Source organism: Anas platyrhynchos, chromosome 5 (genome assembly GCF_047663525.1).
Source record: "Anas platyrhynchos isolate ZD024472 breed Pekin duck chromosome 5, IASCAAS_PekinDuck_T2T, whole genome shotgun sequence".
NCBI classification, from domain to species: Eukaryota; Metazoa; Chordata; class Aves; order Anseriformes; family Anatidae; genus Anas; species Anas platyrhynchos.
The window spans coordinates 65967557-65993075 of record NC_092591.1 but is presented as its reverse complement, the minus strand read 5'-3'; the positions used below and the strand labels follow the sequence as shown (position 1 = coordinate 65993075).

Sequence of the window (25519 nt, the reverse complement as noted above, 5' to 3'; positions counted from 1 at the left end):
CTAAAGTAAGATTTTACCCAGAATTTTTACATACGTTCATAATCACTCCTTTGTCCAGAAGACTCTGTTTTTTTGCTGTCATCACAAAATAATGAGTGCTATCTTTGTAGTAAACAATATTCTCTAGGTCAATTCCTGAAATATAACACATTTGTTATGAAGTACAATGCATTTTCTGTGACATTTACTAACAATGTGACTGATGCCCACAAATTCCTTCTTGGGATACATTCATTTTACCAAGGAAATTGGTCTTAACCCCCAGGAGTTTGCTCCCACATAATTTAAAGGTATCTGGCATCCTACTAAGAAATAGCCAGTTAACTGCAGCCTTACTAATCTTCTGAGGTAGAAAAGGGGAGTAAAGGGAACAACATGCTTTGTAGGTTGCTAGAGCTTTGGCTCTAACTAGGAATTTGAGTGTCAGTTATAACAACAAAACTAACAAACAGTTGTAAATCAAGAATGGAGTTGCTTGTACTGCCAGTAGGTACATCTGTTCTGAAACCCCTTTTCATACAGCTGTATTTCACAGTTTATATTTTAAGTATTTATGGCAGACTCCCATCTAGTTCTTTCCAGTTTATCAGACTTACACATCAAAAACCAAGAACAAACTCCTCCCAGAAGGGCAAAGCCCTTTTCACAGGATTTAAGCTGTTCAGCATGTAAACAGATACAAACAAAACAAACTATGTCTTAAGGGAAAACTGTGGTCACTGAAAACGCTCTTCTAAAGTTGGACATAGCTGACATTTTTACAGTTGAGAAGAATTTAAACATTATAACAAGCTATGATGTGGCAATACCCAAGCTAAAAAAAATGCTACTGTACCATAAATGGACACCTCCCTTAGCAGCATTCTGACATCACTAGCATTTTATCACTTGCTTTTAAATAAAATATATCCAAATTTATGTTAATAGGAATGGGAGGGTGGCCCTGCAGATAAAGACTTCCTCTACTGCCTCTTGTATTTATTTGTCAAAAAAAAAAAAAAAAAAAAAAAGAGGATCCACCCACCTGTTTCCTCTTTAAGGTCCTGGAAGAACTTCTGATTGAAGATGAAAGCAACACCACTGATTTCTTCTACCTTGGCTTCTGCAGTTGTATTTCTGTTTATAAAATTGGCAGTGATAGCTATAGCCAGCTTTCCACGAAACTCCTTTCTCCTAAAACCTGGTAAGAAAATAAAATAATTAAAAACACTGGAAACTTCACATCAGACTTTGAGGCAGTGTCAGTTGAAGGCAACTCAGTCTACTCCAACACTTAAACAGCATACAGTCAGCACATTTTGTTTTATTTCCAAATTCCCTTGAATGCAGAGTCTTTTCTCCCCAACTCCAGCTGCAAAAGTAGAGCTGTACCATATTGAAGATAGTCTCATTTAAAAAACAAACAAACAAACAAAACAACCACTGAGGTTGGGAGGGGAACTATGGGAAGAAGTTGAACATGAGAAGTTAAGTACAAATGATGACTAAAAAAACCCAAACAAACTAGAAATAGTGAAGTATATTTAATAAGGGGAACATATTTACATGCTAAATAACAAGTAGATTTTTTGTTAGATGGGTGGTAAACAGTTTATGAAAAAACATGCAAGAAAACAGTAGTTAAAAGCAGCAGAGAAAAATCTGAAAAAATAGAAACCTCTGTAACAGTGCTTAGCTGCAACATGCTACTAACTAATGTGGCTTTTCAAAGATTGAGGGTTGAAAATTATTCAGTGCCTTAACTTTTATTTCTTATGCAAGCAGTTCAATGTGAAATTACGTGCATTCTCACTCCATCCTAGTTAGCTTCCCTTTCCAAAAAGGCCTGGTAAGCAGTAATCTTGCAATTTCACATTCAGTTTTTCCCTCTGTGTATTCTCCTTATCCTTAAGTAAATTGTGAAGTAGAACAGGTCTTTAGAGTATTTTTAGCCAATTGCAAATGGCTTTTCAGAGAATACGTACATTTTCTAATACGAAATCAATCACCTATAAAAATTGCTCTTTGTGCTTTTTTGGTAGGTTTTTGTTATTTCATTGGGATAAATTTAACATGAAAATACCGGCTTCTGTATGTAAAAAATCTTTAGTGCACCAAATAGGATATTGTGTTTGGCAGACATAAGAATAAACAGACAAACTATGAAACTAACAAAAAAGGGAAATGGTGTATTTAGTGACCTGAAACTAACATGGATATAATTAAAGCTACAAGGAAGGTATATAATTAGATAAACAGGTTTGTTCATGTGATACAAGAGCAGTTTAACCAGTGTCTCACTAACAAAGACAGTTCAGGCAGTCCAGATTCTCAGCAATGTCTCAAGCTTATGGGGGACATGTTTTTTTGTTTTTTGTCCCCCCCCCCCCCCCCCCGCTTACAGTAATTTATTATCTTTGCAAATTGTTTCCAAAGTAGCTGTTTCTGAGATTAAATCATCTTTACACAAGACTAATACCTCTGATGCCTTCATTAAATACCCAATTGTCACCTTTTGGTCTTTAGATCGAACATGTAGTAGAAATTTATGGCACAATAGTAAAGATAATGCATTTTGTCAGCCCCCTTCAAGTTAAATCATCATGTAATTACTTAACATTGAAGCAAGCCCAATGGTATCATGATATATTTTCAAGGCAATGCAGATACAGATAGTTCTGAGGATCAGTAATGATATTTAGGTGATTATTCTGAAGAGAAGGTAGCACATTAAAAAATAGTTTTCATAGATATTGGTGTATTGAAAGGCAGCCTGTTACTTTTCATTCTCCTCTGACTTTCAGGTCTTCCAATGTACCCTACAAGAAAAAATTAGTATGGCTAAAAGCACACATTCACATACCCTCTAATGTGTTCCTGCGGCCATCTGCACCAATAACAACATCAAATTCATACTCTGACAAAGGGTGATCCACAGGGAGAAATTCAGCCCTCCAACCTATCTCTAAAAACACAAAACACAAAGAATAATATTTATTCATTCTTCGGGAATACAGTAGAGAAGCGTTTTCAGAGTTTGAAGAATAGGCATTGGGATAAATGGTCCATTTCTATTCAAACGGACTTGTATTCTGCCTCAGATCAGTGCAGGGAAGTTCTGCTGCACTCAAAGCTATTTTCATGCTGTATTAAGCAAGGTGTCAAGCTCATAAGCTGATAACAAAAAAAAAAGAAGCCCTTATTTGGATCACGTAATGCACTAAACTTCCTTTAAGACTGACATTACAAGACTACACATAAAATACTTCTCACAGAATGACCCCCACAATGACCCTATTAGGACTGTAAACATGTATAAACAACAGGAAGAACTGGGCTTTAAAAGAAGAAAAAGAGCATCCTATTCTTAATACTTTTAATTCTGTCTTCTAAACGCAAATTAACAAAAACATACCAATGCAGCTAAATTTAATCTTTGCATTAACACAAAACATTGTCTGAAAATGTTTGTATTGCCCTATTTTTTTTTTAAAAAAAAGCTATATAATATGCTTTAACTCCTTATAACATTTTGTTTGTTCTACCATTGCTACATGAACATTTACAGAGAAATAGCGGAGTATTTTAATGAATTAATTAAAAAATAAATCTGTTGCTACTACTCCCTAAGTTCTAAGTGAGAGAGATTTTTCTTTATTTCATAAAAAAATCTGCATAAGATGGCTGATAAGACTGTGCTCTAGTGGGACTACATTGAATGTGAAAGCAAAATGAGGCCCTGAGAGCTTAATCCATTTTCAACAATTATATTATCAATCAAAAATAGTTTTTTCAAGAAGATACCAGAAAACCACACCAGACTCCCTACAAAGCCTCAAACACTTGCCAGAAGGCATAATGGAAAACCTCAACTTTTCAAGCTGGATCGTATTTTAAGAATTATCAGAGCACTGTCACAATGATACTTATCACGCCTACAATTGCACGTAGCAAACTTTGCTAAATAAGAAGGGCAAAAGACTCCCATTTCTTTAAGCAGAATTCAACTATCTTGAGTGACTTCACATGAGACCTGACATAAAAAGAAGTTACTGTGTACAGAATCACATTATGATAATCAATACTTTGATTTTCTTGATCTTCAGGAGGTTCCAGGACTTTCACAAATTCTAGATTCACATGAATTTCAACTCCTAAAATAAGTGCAACTTTGAAGAGGATAAGTTGAAGTTGTCGAATACCTGCAGACAGTGAGAAGCAAAGATGTATTTAATATAGAAGCAAGCACAGCTCATCAAGTTGATACTCATTGTTAAGAAAAGTATATAGCATTATTATTTTCTATATTGTGATGAATTCAAGTATAGCGATTGCCACAAGATGTTCTCTTCTTTCTCAGTTTCCTCTTCCAACACAGTCTTATAGGTAATAAAACACTTCTGTGATTTTCATAAGCTTTTTTTGTTTAGAGCTTGCCTTCTTAATGATACTTAGAGGATCTGCATACCCAATACATTGACCATTTTAAGACTGAAAATTTTTACAGCACATAAAAATATTTCCCTGTAAAATATCACACTTCTTTCCTCATTACATTAAGGGGTGCATCTATCTTTAACATACTAGAATGAATATCAAGATTCTTCATACAGTGATAAAAAAAAAACTATTGCTTAGCAATTCCAGTCTAACAAGCTGCTCCGTAAGATTGTAATTTGTCCTACTGCCATTTTGCTTGAGACTTTTTTACTTTAACGAGTAAAAACAGTCTCCTTTTTTTTTCCTCCTCTTTTTTCAATGTGCATACATGTTTAAGGCAGACGAGCTTTCTGCCAATTCATGAAAGTTTCCATTAATCTGATCTCTGTGCTCATCTTATCTGAACGGGGTCCATACCCTCAAATACTTACTGATGTGATCAATAGATCCTGCACAGAATTTCCCATAAAATTTCTTTGCTCCCAGTCCCCGGAGGTCATGGATTGTAAATGGCCAGAGATGCAACACATTGTTTCTTGAAAAAGTGTCCCGCTTCTCCACAACGACAACTTTGGCTCCAAGGAAGGCAAGTTCTATGGCAGTCCGCAAGCCACATGGGCCACCTCCAATAATTAAACACTACCAAAGAAAAGAGGGAGTTTTACACAAAGTTTAGTACTGATTTCCAAATAACTTCTCACTTACTTTATTCGTATGACTTGGTATTCAATCGGACTCATGCTACTAAGAGTGTCTTCAACTATTTAAATCAATAAACATCCAAATTTGTTCAACAAAAAGATATAACAAACAACACTACAGAAAGCCAAACATCTTTTAGCATCTGCTTGTACATTTCTAACTCAGTTTTAGCATTTCAGAAGTGCTTGCAGTAAACAGGATTACATCTACATAAAAGGGAACGGAAATAAGTGATCTTGGTGCAGGCTTTATTAATTTCTTTTAAAGAGGGAATTGGTGCACAATTGCTAGAGTTGCTAGATAAGCCAGCAGTTTTATGGCATTAGTTACTCTCTCCTTAGAGCGAGGGAGCATCCTGAATTTAAGAGCCTAGTTCAGCCACTGCTGTAAGGCATGGCATGTCAAGAGAAGTCAGTAGACTTCACCAGAAGCGAAGAACTCAGCATGCCATTTCACACAGTGGCTCTTTACCTTCAGGAAGATCATGTTTGTTTTATAAGCTTAAATCTATGTTTGGGCATCCTCAGAAGAACAACTTAAACTACTACAGAGAATTCTCACTTAAATTTTAGCTGAGAACTGTGACTTTTCATTGATTAATAAGCAAATGATTTCCAGAAAGCAACTAATTTAAATTGAAACATATATAATGTTTACATTTTCCTGACTGATCACTAAAAATTTAGTAGAAATAGTCTTAAAAGATGGACAACACCCGCTCCCCCTCCCCATTCCCCATAAAGCACACAGGCTACACAAAACCTACACCCATTCCAGTAACAGGCTTGGGCCAGGGAGAGCCCAAGGTGGGCACAAGCTGAGGGGTGAGCTCTGGCTACGAGACTAAGTCATGCTGCGTTATAAATCTGAGGCCGTAATCTCAGAGCCCAGACATGCTCCTGCACACCCTGCACACAAAGCCAGACAACGATTACAGTTTCCAAGCAAGCACAGACTGTATCTGGAGGCTCATTAGATACAAGTCTGGTTCCCACTGCATTTCTTTCATAAAATGTGATCATTTATTTATATTGGTTTGTTCATTTGTTTTCAAGTTTAATATCTTAAAAATTATCTGGTACTGACTTTTGTCCAACCAAATTGTAAAAGCCTTGAATTAAAAAAACATTTTTAATTCAATAATGTAAAGAACTCAAGTTCCTGATGAAAGAAAAGCTTCTGCAAGGTGTTTTTGTTGTGCTTTAAGCAAGTGTTTCGTTAACTAGTTATTAAATAAGTCAAAGCCAGGTCGTCGCATTAGCTATGTCCTTGGCTTTCTTCCTCTTAAAAGAGCATATTTGATTCATAATTCCAGAAGACTTCTCACTGCATGCTAAGTAGTAAGGAAACATCAACAGATACAATTATATAAAGGAAGAAAATAGAGTGCAGATGTTACCCTGACTGAAGAAGAGGATTGCTGGTGGAGCCTGGGTAAGCTCCTTCTAAACATACTTATCATGATTAACATGGGAACTTCGAGTTCTGACAAGTGACTGCCTTCGCAGCTACACAAATTTCCAGCAATGTTTAGCAAGCACTTGGAAACATTTTAAAAATAAAAATCATACATGGTTTGATAAGGTTTTTTTTTTTTTTTGCCAAGTTTCTTGACATTCCTGTCACCATTTGCAGGTCAGTTGTCTTTTAATGGTGCCAGATCACCTCCTAAAAAGGTAAAGGTTAACTTGACTTTTCAAACTGTCTTCTGCAAATTAATCACAGTAACAGTGGATGATGGGAACTGATGAGGAGCTTTTGTATATTTCATGTTCATACTGGGAACAAAGAGAGAAAGACTTGTATAGATTACAGGGCATCTTTTCCCAGAATGAGCTGACAACCAGACTTCCATGACCTGCCTGAAAAAATGAGTATCACATTGGATGTTAAATACTGCAATGCTACTGAGAGTATGTCATGTAGTACAAGGTAACAGTAGTGGCAGAAGACCGATATGCTACGAAGTTTCAGGGAGAAAACTGTTGATTTTCTGCTTGCAAATGTATGGAAATACTCCCTATGAAATGAGAAGCTTCATTAAATTTAATATCTTCCCCAAGAACAGGGCTTACATTAGAAGACAAGAGCAGGTGAAGGTGCAGAAAGAATAAATGAGAAGGAAGAAAACAATATGGTTACCCATTATGCAACAGATTAAATAACTGATTTAAAAATGCCTAGTTTCCTCCTTTATCCTGTATGAAAATAATGTATCCTCTGCACGTATTTCTCTCAAAGATCTGATAAATGCTTAAAATATTGAACACAGCCTCTTGAAGAGGAAATGCATGCACTGAGAAAGGGAGTCAGCCGCAACAAGGACCCCAGCCTTGCCACAGCCCAACACCGTGCCCAGGGGTTCCCAGCCCAAGGGAGGAAAGGTAGGCACCACACACACCCTGCGCACGCTGTGGCAGTGGCTCCCCCTGTTCAGTCACCCCAGCACCTTGCCTGCAGCAGGAGTGGGTAGAGTTACGTGTATTGGATTCCCTGCACCAGCTGGCTAGCCCAGGCACACAGTAGCTGTCTGCATGGAACAAACTACCCGTAAGCACTAACTCCGGAAGTCAACCATCAACACATGGCTTTTCATGACAATTTGATACGAGCTAAACTCACCTACAGTTCTTACAGATATCCTGGGTATTAATTATATAGATTACTGATATGACAAATGCAACAATTCACATCATAATCGTAAAATGTTCGTTATCAAAACAGCACGCCCATTTACTTATGAGTTAAATTTCTACTAGAGCATTTTTGGAGTACTGGTTACAAAATTTCCTCTGAAGAGCTCTAATACAAATTTACAGACCAGTAACAGCTGCTTGGTGACAAACTTAGGCCTATTTCAGTTTAAAATTATAAATTTTAAGTAAGCCATGGAAATTCTTGTATTTAATAATAAAACACTAGTAAGCACATGTTTATTTTATAAAACTTGACTACGTAAGCTGCTGAGTTTCTATAGTACTGTTAAAAAGTACTGCACTTTTCTGTAAAGCATAAAGCATGGATTGTTTTCCAGGCTCCGTTAAAAGATATCAGAAAGTTTCCCATATAATAGAAACACATACAGGATGTATAATCAAGTTTGATTCTCCTCAAAGAAGGTCAGTCTGACAATTAGGGATGCTGCTTGCTCTGTGTGTTTTAGGATGACGGTACCTGGAAAGCCTCCAACAGATGTTTCAACACTGTGTAAGAACACATAGTGCTAAGCCTAATGACAGTATGAGTTACCTCTTCAAAGGCAGAATGACTTGTGTGCCAGGCACAGGTTTTCAGTTTTCAGTATGATCTCCCATATATTACGTACAAAATAATGACTTAGGAAATGGGAGGGGAAGAAGCGGAAAGAGGAAGGATGAGGAGTAGGGGCCTCTTGCAGCCCCTCCCATCCCCCACTACTAAATCCTCAGCCTGAGAATCCAGGCACCTATATCCCATTCTGGAAAAACCATATGCAGCTCAACAGCTGAGAATTTGCAGAATGCCTCCCTCCATCAGTTTTCACGCTGTTGTGGTTTAACCCAGCCGGCAGCTAAACACCACACAGCCATTCGCTCACCCTCCCCCCTCCTTCTTTGGGATGAGGGAGAGAAACAGGAAAGTGAAGCCTGTGAGTTGAGATAAAGACAGTTTGTTAAGACAGAAAAATAATAATAACAATAATAACAACAACAATAATGATGATAATAGTACTACTACTACTAATGTGTATGAAACAAGTGATGCACAATGCAATTGCTCGCCACCCGCTGACTGATGCTCAGCCTAACCCCAAGCAGCTGGCCAGCCCCACCCCAGCCAGCCACCCCTATATATTGTTCAGCATGACCCCAGATGGGATGGAATACCCCTTTGGCCAGTTTGGGTCAGCTCTCCTGGGTCTGTTCCCTCCCAGCTCCTGCTGCACCCCCAGCCTGCCTGCTGGCAGGACAGAGCAAGAAGCTGAGACATCCTTGGCTTGGTGTAAGCACTGCTCTGCAACAATTAAAACATCAGCATGTTATCAGCACTCTTCTCATCCTAATCCAAAACACAGCACCCTACCAGCTACTAGGAGGAAAATTAGCTCTGTCCTAACTGAAACCAGGACACACGCAGTAAAGCGAGCTTAAAGAAACAATGTAGATTTTGAGAGAAAGGAAGGAGAGAGCAAGAATAGTAATGTTATGTTCAAAACCACAAACTACACCAACACTATCTATCCAGTCACAAAAATCTCCCCCACATCAATCTACGAAGTTCAATCAAGGAATCTACCAGTTGGTAGCAGTATGTGGGTGGGGGAACACAACCAAACAGCACCTCTTTACACAGTTAAGAACAGACAGAACCCATTGTAGCTCGATACATTACATTCATATTGTCCAATTCCAAATCCCTCATTCCTCTCCTGCCTGAGGTACCCGAACATTAAATTAGTTCTGGAAAATAAACCAGTGTTTCATTATAACCCCTCTCCTACCCTTCCTGAATGTATTCCTGAGAAGAAGATGGAAGTTATAGTCACCCCAGGAACTCAGGATTTTCTCATTTCTACCTTTCAGCTGGTCAGAAGTGAAAAATAGGAGATTAATTTGGGCATGAGTTCAACTGCAGCTTGATAGACACAGAGAGTCCTTTTGTTCCAAGGTACAACAGTCAGAAGCACCACTTCCACTCTTCAGTAGAAATGTACACAAATGGTAGCGAGAAACTATTGAAAATCTTCCACCTAAATTATTTAACTTCTTGTAACTTATCTGTAATATTTACCCAAATCACCATTTGGAAAGCAAAACCCGTAGGGAAAGACCTTGCTGCTAGAAATGGGCACCAAGGGGGGCCTTTCCCCACACACGTTGAAGCCACTGGCTGGTGCCACAGGTGCCCCCAGCAGCCATGGCCCCCACGCAGTGAATGGAGGCTCTGCCCACACCCCAGTGGGGTCTCAGGTGCATTCATTGCTGCTGAGAGCAGGTCTGGGACCTCACATGGCCCTGGCCTTCACGCAACATCAACAGTGCCAGGGATGCATCGAGGATTACTTTGACTGACTCCCCAGGATTACATGCTACATGGATTTGAACAAGTGTTTATTCATGATAGAGCTAAATGGGATGTAACACAAGATAGCCATGAAATTTAATGAAACAACACATTTTCTGGATCAGCAATGACTGTTTCCTTGGAAAGGCTCCAAAGAAAAACAGCTGCATAAGCATCTAAGGCAGTCGGCTACCAGAAGCTGCAGCAGGAAGCTCTCTCCACCACAATGCTTTTCACTTCGCCCCCTTCACTAGATAGAAAAATGCTTCAGGCAAAAATAGGCCTGCTCAGTAGGACATTCCTGACTTACAGTTCATCTCACATTTGTAGTCTCAGATTTTATCACATAAATTTGTTGACAGACACTGGATACGAAAGTGCAGTCAAACATACCCTGAATCTACTGAATAGTCAATAGAGTTCTTAAAATTTGAGACACTATAATTCAAGTCACTTAAAATTTTATATGCTACTTCAGACAATGTTAAGAGTCGAGAACTAAAGCTTTATGAAAAACAAACAGGTTAAGCTCACTTAGGTATGATGCATATATGCATGATGTGTTTTTTCGGTCTAAACCATTGAGCCCAGTCTCACTGCAGCCCCAGTCAACCAAAGCATTTCAAAATGTGGTTGCTTCCCTAAATCCAACAACCCTATTCAATTCCTCACTGTTTCTCTAGACAAAGACCCCCCCACAAAATGCTTGCCATCTCCCCTGCTACATGCCAGCCCAGACACCGGCACCAACAAAGGCCACGCTGCTGTAGAGGCTCAGGTACCAGGTGCATTCCAGCAATGCAAGTGTGGAGCTCTCAGCATTCCCATGCCCTGCATTGCATGAGATGCTTGCACTTGTTGCCTGTTGCTCAACTTGTGGAACACCACCATACCTATACAACTGGTTTTACTAAAAGGTAACAGAACATGACCCTATCAATAACAGCAATGGTAACTGTAGATAAAGATGACTGATTTGGAAAGCGTAGATTGGACTAGATATATAGCCTATAGTCCTATGTGTATATATATATATAGAGAGAGAGAGAGAGTGCTATATACAGAAGATGACAGTGCAAAGATAATTATTTTCTTTGTTTTTGGTGTTTGTTTGTTTTTTTGAGAAACAGACAGATACCAAATCCCAAAATTCTGTGATTTACAGATCTATACTACACACAAACATTAAAGGAAAAAAAAAATCACTCTTCCATCAAAGTAAATGGGGGGAAGAAGTGGAGGAGCTAATTCAACCTGCCCTACAAAAATTAACATTAACCTTACTAATGTTATAAGGAACTTGTAAAACATAGCATGATAAAGGAAAATATGCTTTTAAAGACTTTTTCATTTTACAAAAATAATATTTAGGTACATGTACTTTAATGACAGCTCCTAATTCTCCAAAGGGTTATGTGAACTCTATATTTAAATGCACTACGGATATTTCCAAAATCTACCTTAAAATACTGTTGAGACTAGCTGGATCTTGCGGAACAGACATTTCTAGACACCACAGAAATACCACTGTTGGGGAAGTTCAAAGGCAGCTGGGAACAGCAAGGCTTGTGCACCTCTGATTGCAACCAACCCCAGCAACAAAACCCCTGCCTGGCCCAGGAAGCCCAACATGACTATCCATTTCTGCTTTTGATCCCCCCAGTATTTTATTCTCTTTAACCTTAGCTGAGCACTCCATAAATCCACAGTTTTGACTACTCCTGCCAAAAGCACTTGTATCAGTCAGTAACTGGCAAAAATGGAGATGCTGCTATCTTTTTCCTTAAAAGACTGCGATGTGGATTGGAAGCTACCTGATCAAGGCTGATTTGGGGCAGAGCTCTTTCCCTCAGCACTGCGCCCTGCAATTGCTGCACTTGCAGTTGGACACAGTGCAGCCCAGGGATCAGAAGAACTATCTTGATTGCTCAACTTTTTTCTTTGTACAAAATGCCAGACATGAAACAGTAGAACATTTATTGCATTCATTTGGCTCATCTTTACTAGGATTTTTGAAAGATAAGCTTCTGCATGGAAAAAAAAACACATGCCTTCATTTTTCCTGGACAAATTCAGACATGCTTGTCCATCCACCCTGTCTCTAGGATATATGTACTAATATTAGATTTGTGCATAAAAACCTTTTCATAGTTTGAAATTAAAACAATGGCATGAAAAACATCTGAAACTTATAGCCTGCTATGCAATGCACTACTGAGAGTCTACATGTATTCAGTTTACTGGAATTTCAAAAGTTGCTTCACTGATGCATCGAAGCTGACAGGACTTTGTTTTATGGAGCTATTCTGAAGAGCTCTCTCGGGAGGCCTTGGTTGTATTTAAGTATGTTGACTTTATCTCAGAGATTTTATAACAATTTACAAAAAATAAAAAACAAATGCAGCTGTTGACATGACACAAAAAAGTATCTCTAGAAACTTTCACTTCCCCACCAAGACACTTAGAGTTTCAGAAGAAAACCTGCATAGCATCTGACAAGAAACCTTATACTGTTTTTAATAAAAGGATTGCATACCAGAAGTCAGGCAAGTGTTTTAATCTGAAAATCTCCTCAGAATTTTGCACAAAATAAACCCCTAACATCCTTCGGAATTAAGAGTGTATTTACTGTTTTCTCACCTGTATTTCTCTGTAATCAAAACAGGGGAAAAAAAAGGAAAAAAAAATAAAAAGAGGAAGAGGTTGCTTTCCTTCCTTTTCTGGCAACTTTGGCTAGTCGCTTAAGCAATTAAAATGAAAACAAGATAAACCTTGCAGAAAGAACGTTGCCTGACTATCCTGGACGCGAATACAGTTCACAGCATTTACGTGCCTTGCCATTTTTGTAGGCTTACGCCTGTAACATTGAGATAATACTTTAAAGCTATCTTTAAAAATGTCAGAAAAAAAAATATGAATCCAGAAACAGGGAACTGGAGAACACAGATAAGAAGTGGAGGCACCAACAGCCGCACTCCTGTGCACAGCAAAGACTTCAGCAGAGACCAATGCTTCGAGTCCTGCGAGCCTTGTGGACACAGACACAGTGAGATTGATAGCAAAAGAATAAAATGAATCCTTTACATGGTTTCAGAGTTGGGGCTTAATGTCCAGCCACTAGATGACTTGTCTACAGACCTAGAGGAATGAACTTCTCATGCTTGATGGCATCCAAAGCATGCACAGAAGTTGGTCAGCAACCATGTAGCTTTACTGCAGGATGGTTGGCAATACACTTAACAGACAAGCACACAGACAAGCACTACAGTCTCATTTGTCTGCAGAGCTGAAATATATATTATATATATATATATATATATATATATAGGTTCAGTGCAATTTTTTTATTTATTTTTTTTAACTAAACAACAACTGCAACAATCTATGAAATCAGCTAAGCTTCAGCTTCAAAAATGGCTTCTTGATGCAAGTGGTAAGCCAAGTTATTTCACAGAATATTTTAAAATATGTTCTAAAATGCATTTTTATATTAGGCAAGTTATTAACCAAAACCCAATTAAGACCTGGCTTTCAGAAGCCAGGACTGGGTAAATAAGCTCACACATGAACCATTAGGTCTGGGTCAGAATCCACTTTGCATTTAAATGATTCAGACCTTTAAAAATAAGTAAATAATTCCATCATTTCTAACTTTCGTAAGCAGAGCGACTGTACAGCACTGTACGGCAGCTCCAGGCAAGCACAAAATGTAAAGCTCTAAAAGCAGCCAGCAATTCTGGGTTCCTGGAGCCTATATTCTTTCAAGTCATCATCATGCAGTCTTCAAAGACCTTCATTTTCCAGTGCTAGATCTCACAGCCACTTAATTAGTAAAACTAAATGCTGCTTTAACCAGTCACTTGCAAATGCCAATTTATCATAGGTAGACAATGCTTTTATTTTTTACGTTTTTATTTACAATTTTGGAATTTATCTACCACCAGCAATGCTTAGCACTATCTTATCTGATGGTGTTGACAAGGCAGATGGACTGGAACAGTTTGTGGAATTAGAAAATCCATCCTTACCGTAACAACTTTTAGGAGAGTTTCCAATAGCACAGAACATTGACAGCACTTTCACAGAAGCTACTAACCACCCTGGTGGCAGGATATACAACACAAAAATTAGGTTTTGCCAGCCCTAGTTCTTATTTCCAGAACATCTTCAGCTGAAACCAAAGGCCCATAACAGGGCTTACTACTGAAGGAAGGAGCCCTGAAATATAAAATATTAAAAAGGTGAAAAAATATGAACAGGTGTAGGCCTTGAAGCAAGGGGCAGACTTGAAGATATAACAATTGGCAGCAAAAGTCTGTTTTACACCAGCAGCCAGTGCAACAGAAGGGGGATCAACACGCAGAGCAGACTGGTGTTTGCTTACATGGCTACTTATTAATAACTGTTTTCATACTTGAGCCTGGATGATATGCAGACAGCAGCACCTTTCTGACCAGCTTCGCTTGTTCTGCTGCTCCCTGGTGCTGCCCAGCCACGGCCTGCCTGCACCAGCCACCACGACCCTGCCATCACAGCAGTCCACCCTTGCTGGGAAAGGCTTCCTGCCACCCGCAGCTATTTCCCATCCCACTGAGAACAGAAAAACCAAAAATGACCTGCAAGAAACGCCTTTGCCTTCTACCCAGCTCTCGCTGATCAGCATCACTTGTTATGAATTGTTTGGGTGTGGAGCCCTGGGCAAAAAGTTCAGTGCCATCCCCTGGCATGTTTTCTAATCTCAGCTCAGTTTCCCGCGGGGCTTTGTTTTATCTGCACTGTAAATCCAGCAGGGGTGGCAGGGAGTACAGGCAGGAAGGACAGTGGGCACTGCCCACAGAGGGGAGCATTTGCTGTTGCACAGGTCCTTTTAGAGCTGTTCTTGTAACCCATTCAAGAGGTAGTTGAAGTCAGCAACGTGACACTAATTCTTAGTGTGGCATAACCATGTTCCCTTCTAAATTTGGATCTTAGTCAAATGAACAAATCCAGAGAGTAATGCAAGATGAGCCAGGCAGTATCTCTTGGTCGGTTTCTTTGGCAGAAACAGGCATAACCCTGGGAAATACAAACTGTTCTCCAGTACTGAAATAGGAGCAGCCAACATCCAGGGCAAAAAGCAAGTTTTGCAAAACCAATCTGAATTGATCTAGAAGCATTAACTGTACTACTAGAGAAGGTGAGTCACGTAACACTTCACTTGTGCCCTAAGTAACTGTAGCGGCATGCTTCATGTCTTCTTTAACACAGGTAAGTGAAGGTAGCTAAGCTACCAGGCCACGTCCTCTAAGCCCGAACTGTTACTGCTCTAGTTTATCTGCCTCTTACCTACAACACATACTCCAAATTGGGCAAAATATTTTAGCTGGGGGTTGACCTGCACCACTTAGAGGGGAAGGAAACCAGCCTAGCTCCTGACATACCACTGGCACCCAAGGTCAGCTCTCAGTGTGTTGGCACTACCCAACGGACCAACCTCAGTGTGGTACTGTAAGCAGCAGGTCCTTTTCTGCCCCATACACCCACCTTTAGCTGGCTGTTCCGTTCCTTTCCTAGTAGGGTCACAGTTCTACAATGGCTTTTAGAAATTATATCCACCTGATCACAGATAATTTCAACTTTCCAAACTCTTAAAATTTTGATTCTGACTTTTAAAGCACCTACAGCTCATTCCATCTTGGCCACATCAGTACCCCCTCAATTCAGCACTGAAATTTTTATTAAGTAAGACTAATACTAATCAAAAATAGGAATCATTGAAATGACCCTTAATGCATTTCCCCAGTCTGTCAGCAAACTCTTGCTAGCATCGGTGTAAAACTGGTTCTCTAAACAGACATGGGAACCTCAGAAAGGACCTGAGCCGCAGGAGACAGGAAATTGCTTTATTGTCTGAGCTCTGGGTTTTAGCAGCCAAGTGTTTAATCACTTCTTGGTAGCAAAAGTTATGCATTTCCTCACTGATCAGTACACAAACATTGCCAGAGCAGAGCTGGAAGCGTCGCTAACAACAAACCCGTAACAACCAAACCTGGCACCTGGGGCCCTCTCCAGAGCCAGGAGTTTCTGGGACCTGACCCAGCATGGAGGGGCTTGGGGGGCTGTGTGGGAGTACCCCTCGCCCAGCACACAGCCCTACCTGGTGGGTGCACATGGTACGGCTGTTTCACACATGCAGATCCAAAAGTACTACAAAGCCCCAGCTGTGGGAACACGCCTGCCATCTGGCCTTTTGTTTCATTTAAACTTAATTAAGCCACTTGCAGTGACAACTGCTGTGTTTTGTGTAAAAGTAACTGGGTGCCACTCCCAGTGGGAATCTTTACAAAAATATCTAGGAAATCAGGTCAGGGTGGGACAATTCCCTTCTGTCAGTTCCTTTCAAAACCATTAGCAAGTGACAGAGGAATAGCATGCTGCTGTTAAGGGACAGATGTAAAGCTACTGTTATCCTGCAAGCAAAAAATCTTTAAATTCCCAAATGCCAGAAAAAATCTTATTTAGGCTGTCTGACTATGTTACTTTGGCCAGAGTTTACTGTTTTTCATGACTGATTAAGCTGAAAAACCGTGTGTTTGTGGAAGCGTCTGTAGGATAATAAAGTGATTTCATTACCAAATCACATGCCAAACATTTGCCTTTGCTGACGCAATTTGGCCCAATCTGACAGTTTAAAACACTGTTCAAGGAGTCAAATATTTTGGTTTGTTTTCAAAGAACGCTGTCTGCTGTGTCCTGTCATCACCCGAGCTTCCACTTCCGCTCTCTAAAAATCCTGAGAAACAAAGAATGTGTAGACGGTGTTCAACAACTGGTTTCGCTGAACAGCCAAAGGTGGTTTTCTGATTTTAGCCCCCGCCTCAAACCAATCTTCCTTACCTCTTAATATTCACATTACTCCCATATCTTCCACTACTTTGAAATATCTATAAAAGTTGCCTGTTAAAATTTCTAAAAATAAATTTACACTGGAGATCCAGTGCTAAACTTTAGGTGCCCTGTCCTAAAAGCCAAAAAGCAAAGAAGCACAATTACCAAAATAAGTAGCTTATCTTAGTATACCAAACACCCGAGTGCCACTTCAAGGCAGCAGAATACATGGCACTTAATATCCCCAACTGCTCAATAGTCCTGGATTCTAGTCTCTAAGCACTATGCATTTATATCCTGGTAAGGTTTAATACAGAAAAATCAAAATAACAACTGCCAGAAGACATAAGGCATAAAGGTGAGGAGGTTGCAGCTGAATGTGGTTTTGTGATAAATCACAAACTTTCATTCACTAAACTTCCTATAAATATGGTACTCAACTTCTAGTTTCAAGTTCTATGACCTTCAGAGGAATGCATTTTTATTACGATAAGGGAGTTAGCGATGCTACCTAATAAATCTTAGATAAGTTTGGTGTGTTCATTATGAACCCTAATTATCAGGTTTGGAAATCTCCCCATTTAAATTATTATTCTGAAGAGACTAGTATGTACAGCAAAAGGGATGTACCATCTGGATCTTTGTTCTTTAAAAGAATAAACAGGTTAATGTTTTCATTATAAGGATATTTTTGAGTTGAAGCACAGCTGGCACTCCCTTCTTTCATCTTACAGTTCAACGATGCTTTTCAGAAAAAAAAAAAAAAAAAAAAAACAGTATTTGTTGCAAGGGCCACAATCACAATGTTTGAGCACACAACTTCATTGGATTCTCTACCACTATGTATAGCACAGGAGAAACCTGGCTGAAAATACGACTTACTTCTGAAGGATTAACAAATGCCCATGCTTCAGGAAAAAATGTAGGAAGCCACACTACCAGCAGCTTTACACATGCTGGGTGATTTGATTAATGAAGAGAAGAGTATTTGTTTGGCACTTCAGAAGAAGTCGGAGAGAGGGGAGAGGAAGACATCCAGAAGCCAACCTGGTTCATTCACTACCCGTAACAAGACTACCAATTAGGATGTTTGTAAACTGAGGACTTACAGGAAGCCAACTTCTACTTAATAACAAGGAGAGAACCTGGTATCCACTCCTCATTCTGCTGCTTAGCCTACAGCTATGTAACATGGCGGCACCCAGCACAACTTGAACTTACCTTTTGCTTTCTCAACTCTGTGGGAAGGAAAAAAACAGATGAAGAATACTTTGAGAGTTAATAAAACCTACATTTGACAGTCTTTGGAAATGAGAACAATATGAAAAAGAACGGAAGGGGTTTGGCAGATAAAGACAATCCCATTTTATCATTTGCGCGTGTACCAGTGTGGTTAGTACAGGGAGACAAGGCTCTGAGCTAACGCTGAGTAATGCACAAAACCTCCCGTCTCCATCTCCATTTCTGTCCCAAGCTTCTTCTCAGCTGACTCACACCCTGGCCCCCAACTCCCCTCAAGCCACAGGCTCTCCTTTCTTAAACCTCCTCACTAAACCAGCACCCCACCAGAGGAGCCCACAACACCTTCACACACAGCAGAGCTGCCAACACCACACCAAGGCTGGGAAGGATGGACAGCACATGGCACTACCTGAGAAGAACTACTGTGGTTTTATGCAAACCCTGGAAATGTAGTCATAAATAATTTTTAAGTCATTCTCTTGCAGTTAGTGTCCCAACAACAGTTTTTGGACAGGACTATAATCTATTATAAAACAAGATTTGAAAGACCACATCCAGGAACAAGGGAAACTACTGAAGCCACCAGGGACAAGAGTCCAAGAGTTCCAGAGTTCAAGATTGTTCCATCTGCTTTGCAGGAATCTGCATGCTATCTAAACACATATCCACACATCCACACATATACTTTTAAATGTACTTACATATATATTTACACACACAACACTTAAAAGTTTCTAGCTCAGTTTTATTTACTTGCTTTATGCTAACATTACCTACTTAGGCCTTAAAACCAACAGCTCAAATTGTACCGTCCTCTGCCCAGATAGTGCCAAACATGGGGTCTGCAGCACTCAGGAGCCCAAAGCTGCACACAGGAGGCTGCTGCTACCCCATCCACATCCACCACCACCCAGAGCCAGGTTCACCCAGAGATGAATGCTACAAGCTACCGAGCCAACTGATAATTACAGAATAGCTCCTTAAACAAGCCTTAGTTCTTCTCAAGTGCAAGCATCTGTTTTGAAAAAACAAAACAAAAAAAACATCATATGTACTTGGAGTGGAGGAAAAAGACACCACCACATCCACATGCTTTAGAGAATCAACACCTCCCTTCAGTGCAAGTCTGGGATGTTTTCACATCTCGGCTCTTCTCAAGCACAAATCTGCAGTCATGGGAGAGCCAGAATTTCAGGCGCACAGCATGAACCAGGTCTTGCCCTCCGATACATATGCATACGTATCTCAAACATCAATTGAGGGCCTGCTTTATATGCACATGTTCATATCTGTATCATTTACACAGGTAAACTGCCAGTATATCAAGTGTTTGAAGTAAAGAACCTCCTCCATACCGAGAGGTTCAAAATCAATGTTTAGAGCCCATGTTAAATGTCATATGACTTGAAAAGGCTAGTGAATACACTCTGCAACTAGCTGGATGAACTCTTGCTTCTTACCATATCACTTCTTACCGTATCATGTTGTGTACGTTAAAAAATTTAGAGACATTCGAACTGCTAGCACAGTGAACGATATTTTTTACAAATTGTCTAGCTATGTTCTACTTCACAAAGAAAGAAATAATAATTACAGATTCTGAATGCATTCCTCTGAATTTACTAGTAAAAGGTGAAAATCGTGGAGAAACTTTACCTGGAGAATAGATTTTTGCTCTTTTTCCAGATAGATGTGAAAAATCATAGAAGGATTTCTAGTTTTGGCTACCTAGCACAGATTTCTCTTTTCCAGTAATACTGGTGAACTGTGCAAATGTCAAGTCCAGAAACAGCAATTCAGAACAGTTTCAATTCCCATTCTACACATTTGTCATGGAAGGAAGTAGATCTATGTATGTTAAATGTTCATCAAACAGAAGGATTCCTACAGCCTCAAAAAAAAGTTGCTTTTTGCCACAATTTTCAGCATGCTTTTCTGCATTGCTTTGCTTTTATTTTGGCTTCTTCTACAAAGAAAGAAAGGAAAAATTAAAGTCCACAATAAGTCAGCTCTGAAATAGCAGTGGGTTTGAACTTCTTGAAAATGGTTCAACTGTTTTTACTCATCCAGCTCAAAATCATATCATTGTAGAAACTCTGAAAACTGTATTTGGCAGTGTTCTACAAGAGCAGTTAAGACAATGGGTTCTTGTTATTTAGTTGGAGTGGAACATTCTGTATGTAGGAAACTTGTGTATATTGTTACTCCAATGAGAGTAACCTAAGTGTAGCTGAAGAGTTTACAAGCACCAACTATCAGGAAGTACAGCATTTCGCTCTTCAGTACTGTGCAAAAAGTAACAAGCTACTGGGTGAGGCAGCAGGTTCTTGTTTTCTGATTTAAAACTAACAACAACAACAACAACAAAAAAACAGCAGACACACACCACAAGGAGTAGCTTACATTCTGATGCCTCCTTCAAAGATGGGGAAGATTGTTAGAAGTCAGACTGCAAAACCATAGCTGAGAAGAACTGTGAGCTGCTGAATCAGCTACAGCACTCATGGCCCAACCTCACACAAAGCCTTAAAGTATTTTTTTTATTTTTAAATGATGACGATTAGCTTGGCTCTGTTTACAGAACTGCAAATGCAAAGAGCTTATTTTGTGATGCTGCTTTAACAATAAAAATTTTTTACTCCAACTGACCACTTCAGCCAGGTCTGGCAACTCCACTGGTGAGGTGAGCACTGGGCCCAACTGTCAGGATTTTATCTGCTAAATTTCTGTTTGCCTGCTCCTCTACTAAAAATGGTAGCTGGTATAAAATGCAAGGAAAAAAAAACCTGAAAATCACCAGCTGCACCAAAGGAAAATCATTCTGTGCATACTGTAGCCTGATGTCTTTGCGCTGCTTTTTTGGTTGGGTCTACCAGCATTTCTGAGAATTCCTTATCTGCAAGTGGGGCTGCCAGTGCAATGTTCACAGCAATGTTCAGGGAGTATGCTGCCTTGCAACGTGTCTCCTCTCATTCATGTTGCATAGATAGGCTTTCACAGCAGACTGATTCACGTGTGAGGAATGTTTGCTAGATATCCCCACAGGGCCCACAGACTGTGGTTACTGCTTTCATTTGCAGCAATCTGAAGATTCATGTTTCTCTCATTAAATCAGTGATGACACATTGAATTGCAGGTCCAGGCATAGACCATGTTCACCATGAACATCTATATGCATACTGTTCATACACAGACATTCTATATTCGTTTGCAATTTGATCATATGTACAGCATAGATATGTCCATTAATTTCTGCAAATATTTACACCATGCCATTAAAAACAAATCTTTACTCTCAAAGGGCAGAAATACCATACTTTCAACACTGCTGGACGTGTTGATTAGCCTCTTACCTGACAACCTTGTAAAGCTTTACACAAGCTGCATTTTATGCACCATGACTTCATGAGTCTTCTCACCATATATAGAAATTAATCACTTGGCTGAAGGACTTTGCAGAACCAGGCCCTGGCTTTGTGATGTTACACTTGATTGAACAGGGTTTCATTTTATACTTCATGTGGATCTTAAAACCGCTTTGTGTTGCAAATACTTCCTCAAGCTAACCATGGAAATTTGGACTTGGGACTGTATATGCAGGTGAGGTGTATGTGGATTATCTCCTATAATTTGTTAAATGCCATACACATTCTCATTCCTCCCCTTTCCTGTTTTTATCACACAGATGCTCAATGACATGTTCAAGCCTTTTCAAAAGGTCAGAAAGGGAGGGAGGAAGCACAGGTCAAAAAGGGAAGTGATGGGAAAAAGGAAAGGAAAAAACAGAGGCAGTCAGGAAAGCAGTGCAAACAGATGTAATGGCATTCTTTGTTTTCTAAAGAAACATGCTGTACACATATTACATTATAAAAAGTTAATAATAGAGAGAGTATTAAAAATGAAACATTTCAATGACTCAAACAAGAGAAATCTTCATCACTGTCTACCGATTCCAGAAAATAATACTTCAGTGATAGTTCAAACTAAGAAGTCCTCCATTCGTTGGTGTCTAGGTACCCACAAGGGTGCCCTTCCTTTCTCTTATACTGCAATACAGTCACGTAACTTCTTAAAACCAGACCTTCTTGGAGCAACTTGTAGCTATCATTAGATAGTAAATAAGTGAATTGCTCTGAGACAAAGTTATTAAGAATGATCAGTCACAGAATAGTTGGACTAAGATAGCATGAGCTAAAGTATTTTGTTCAGTTTTAACAAGAGTTATACCAACTTTCAGTGGTCCCCTCTATCAAAATACAGTATTTTCATGCTCTGCTGAAGAGAAGATCATTTCCTGTCCTTCTTTAGTCTCCTAGTGCTCTTTTCACCACCAAGCAGACCACCTCTTTCAGTAACTACCAAGTACCAATCATCCACATTGTGTTTGCTAAAAAGCATTCACATGCAATTGTTTAAATCCTTAAATAATGCAGGATTTTCTTTTCCTGCTATTTAGCAACTAGAACCAATGCTAGGTGACAAAGACAGATCTCCCCAAACTCCACGAAGCAGTTTCCAAAGAACAGTTTAGTGCTGTTGAAACACATTTGACCAGCTCTGGTGTCTTACAGCATGCACCAAACAGCAAATGGGGGAGCCTGCTGACTATGTCATGACTGGCACCTTGCAAAACTCTGTTTAAATGATGCAAGTAGTTCTTGTGAGCCTGAAATCAATGTACGCTACTGACTTATGAGCTTACATCTCGTGGCTGATCGACACTGATGTCTAAAGAAGCACAGAAAAATTGTCTGCTGTGATTGAGGTAGACCATAAAACAGGGTGCTTTTAAGATTGCTCTGACATGCTGTATGCTTCCAGAATAAAAATATCCGAAAGTCTGACAAAATTGTTTGGTATCGGTCACAGTTTCAACAAGAATATTAAGGGGAAACCTTGCTTTTGTAGATAATCAAGTTTAAAAGGTTCTAAATTATGAAATCCAGAAATGACCTTTTCCACTTACCTTAGTGTTCATACAAGATTTTCCACGTTTGTATTCTTTGTGACTTGCTCTTTTATCAAGCTTGTTCCACAAAGCTTTGGCCTTCCATGTGGTTACTCTTGACTTCAGTTTGGTGTAAAAGTTTCTGTTGTCCAAAGGATCTAATTCAAGTTGGCGAGTGAGAATATTAAAAGCCTGAATGGTACCTTTGCATGTTGATGCTTGGACAAAGTTTTCAAATATCTGTCCAGCATGACTGTATTTTTCATCATTGTTTTCCTCCATGTTCTGGAAGAAGTGTTCAAAAGGATTAAGCTGGAGCTCTCGTGCTAGGGTACAGGTAACCAACACTAGCAGGTACTTCCAATCATGTTATTCCTAGAAAATACAAACATCGGTTATGTTAAAGCAGGTTCTGTGAAAATTAAGCCCATGAATTGCATATCCAATGCAAATATAACAACACAGCATATGACTGTTGGACGACAAGGGTATTTAAGATGTGCTAGAAATAAACCTACTTGCACTGTTATGACAAGTACTTCGTGAAGACTGTTACAAAACTCCTACACACAAGTCTACTTCAAAATCAACCTGCTTCACCTGAAGTCTGAGAATTTCCTTCATTTTTATTCAGTGATAAATGTTAACTAACGGATTAAGAAAAAACAAATGATCAGATGCTTTTCCTAACCCGGATTTAAGTCACAGCAAGTACATCTCTAGCAACATTTTGGTCTTTAGAATCCTTAGAAATCTGCAGCCAAATGTCAACGCTATTTTAGGGAATTTTCTCCTGTTTTACAAGCTAGGGGCAAGAGCACAGCTTAGCCAGAGCAATTCAGAACTGGCCCCATCACTTACCACAAGCAAATGCACACAACAGGCTAAGCAGAAACATTATCACAAGGTATACCAGAACTGATGAAACAGTACACAAGTAACCACAGAGAACTCCCCTTTTTCTAACTCTTGCCAAAATGAGAAATGGTTTGGTGCTGTACTGCATGGAAAGGAATTTCATCTCCACACACTAAAAACTGAAGTTACATGTTTGGAGTCTTACCCTGTCATGTGCTAATGATATAAAGTAATGATGTTTGGCCCACTAAGCTCCGCTGTCTTTTCCTAGTAATGTGATCACTGTTGAACTGTGCCTCATAGTCCAGATAAATACCCTTACGCTTTGTAAAAGCAAAGCTATTCTAAATTAATGTAAGTTCACAAGAACTAAAATACTTTCATTGGGGTACTCCCTTATCCTTCCTTAACCTTGCTCTCAAGTCTCTAATGGGGAGTGTCACAGAGTCAGACAAGGTCTGAAAGAAAATATCCAAGTGGATTTCACATTTTCCAAGAGAATTATTATAGGTTATGTGTAAACTTGTTCTCAAAAGTGTGTCTACCTGAACTCAAGTCCTGAGATTTGTCATATATTCGTTTTCTTGCTATTAAAGAATTATCTACCAGCCCAAACAATTAAAAAACTAAATCAATGCTTGGCTAACCTTCCACATAATTAGTTATTTTGCCAGGAACATCATCTGTTGGCTGATAGTTTTAGAACAAATAGTTAAAGTGCCTTTGAAGTTACACTTTTTAATTTAACACTGTTCACAAACTATTCATTCTCTGCTCACATTTCCTTCACAGAAGAAAACAGAAAACATAACCAGTGTATTTAAGTAACGAAGGGACCTACCGTGTCTATCTTACAATCCTCTAATACAGAAAAATATTATGCAACATATTAAAGAGATCCCATGGGGAGATATAAGGAAGCATTTGGAACACTAACATTCCCTGGCTATGCTCAGAATAAATAACCTTTGTGCGCACATCAGTTTGCTGTTGGTTTGTGGGTAAAATAAATTGGCAATGTGAAGAGTTTGTACATTTTCTTAGAACAAATGTCATGATTAAATATATAGTGCCAAGAATAAGTCAGGAAATTTTTGTTTTCCCCTCTGAATACTTCATTTATCAAATGTTCCGTGCCCTTTTCTGAAGAGTTACATGAAGTACAAACATTTTATATGCCCCAACTTCCAGAAGGTTTAATTTTTCAATAAACTGAGTGCTATGAACTCCCGTTGACTTGAGAGAAGTTGAGGATGTCCAGCACCTCTCCGGGTTCAAGGCCTTGATTAATGAGCACAACTGCATGCTGGCAGGAGACAGCCTGAATACCAGGACACATGGGCATGGGGATCCAGGTGTGACACTCACCAGTCCTTGGGAAGGCAGAGATACACAGTGACTTCTGGGTATATAGGCACCCCAGGATTTGAGACCAATTAA

At 39.3% G+C, this 25519-nt stretch overlaps 1 protein-coding gene across 43 annotated transcripts in view; it reads right to left on the bottom strand.

Annotated features, from left to right (window-relative positions):
* The window catches only part of MICAL2 (microtubule associated monooxygenase, calponin and LIM domain containing 2), a 160852-nt gene that overhangs the window by 77672 nt on the left and 57661 nt on the right, over positions 1-25519 (bottom strand). For 40 of the 43 annotated variants that reach the window (XR_011809939.1, XR_005266379.2, XM_072039431.1 and 37 more), the window contains 6 exons: positions 23240-23596; positions 4851-5058; positions 4065-4181; positions 2843-2944; positions 1025-1180; positions 35-135 (listed from right to left, as the gene is read on the bottom strand). Coding sequence is in view for 41 of the 43 variants with exons in the window: in XM_072039431.1 (XP_071895532.1) it covers positions 35-135; positions 1025-1180; positions 2843-2944; positions 4065-4181; positions 4851-5058; positions 23240-23503 (948 nt within the window). In the remaining 2 variants the exon portion in view is untranslated. Of the gene's footprint in view, positions 1-34; positions 136-1024; positions 1181-2842; positions 2945-4064; positions 4182-4850; positions 5059-23239; positions 23597-25447; positions 25482-25519 lie in introns of those variants that run through there. The other 3 variants (XM_038180589.2, XM_038180591.2, XM_038180608.2) reach the window with 2 other exon arrangements.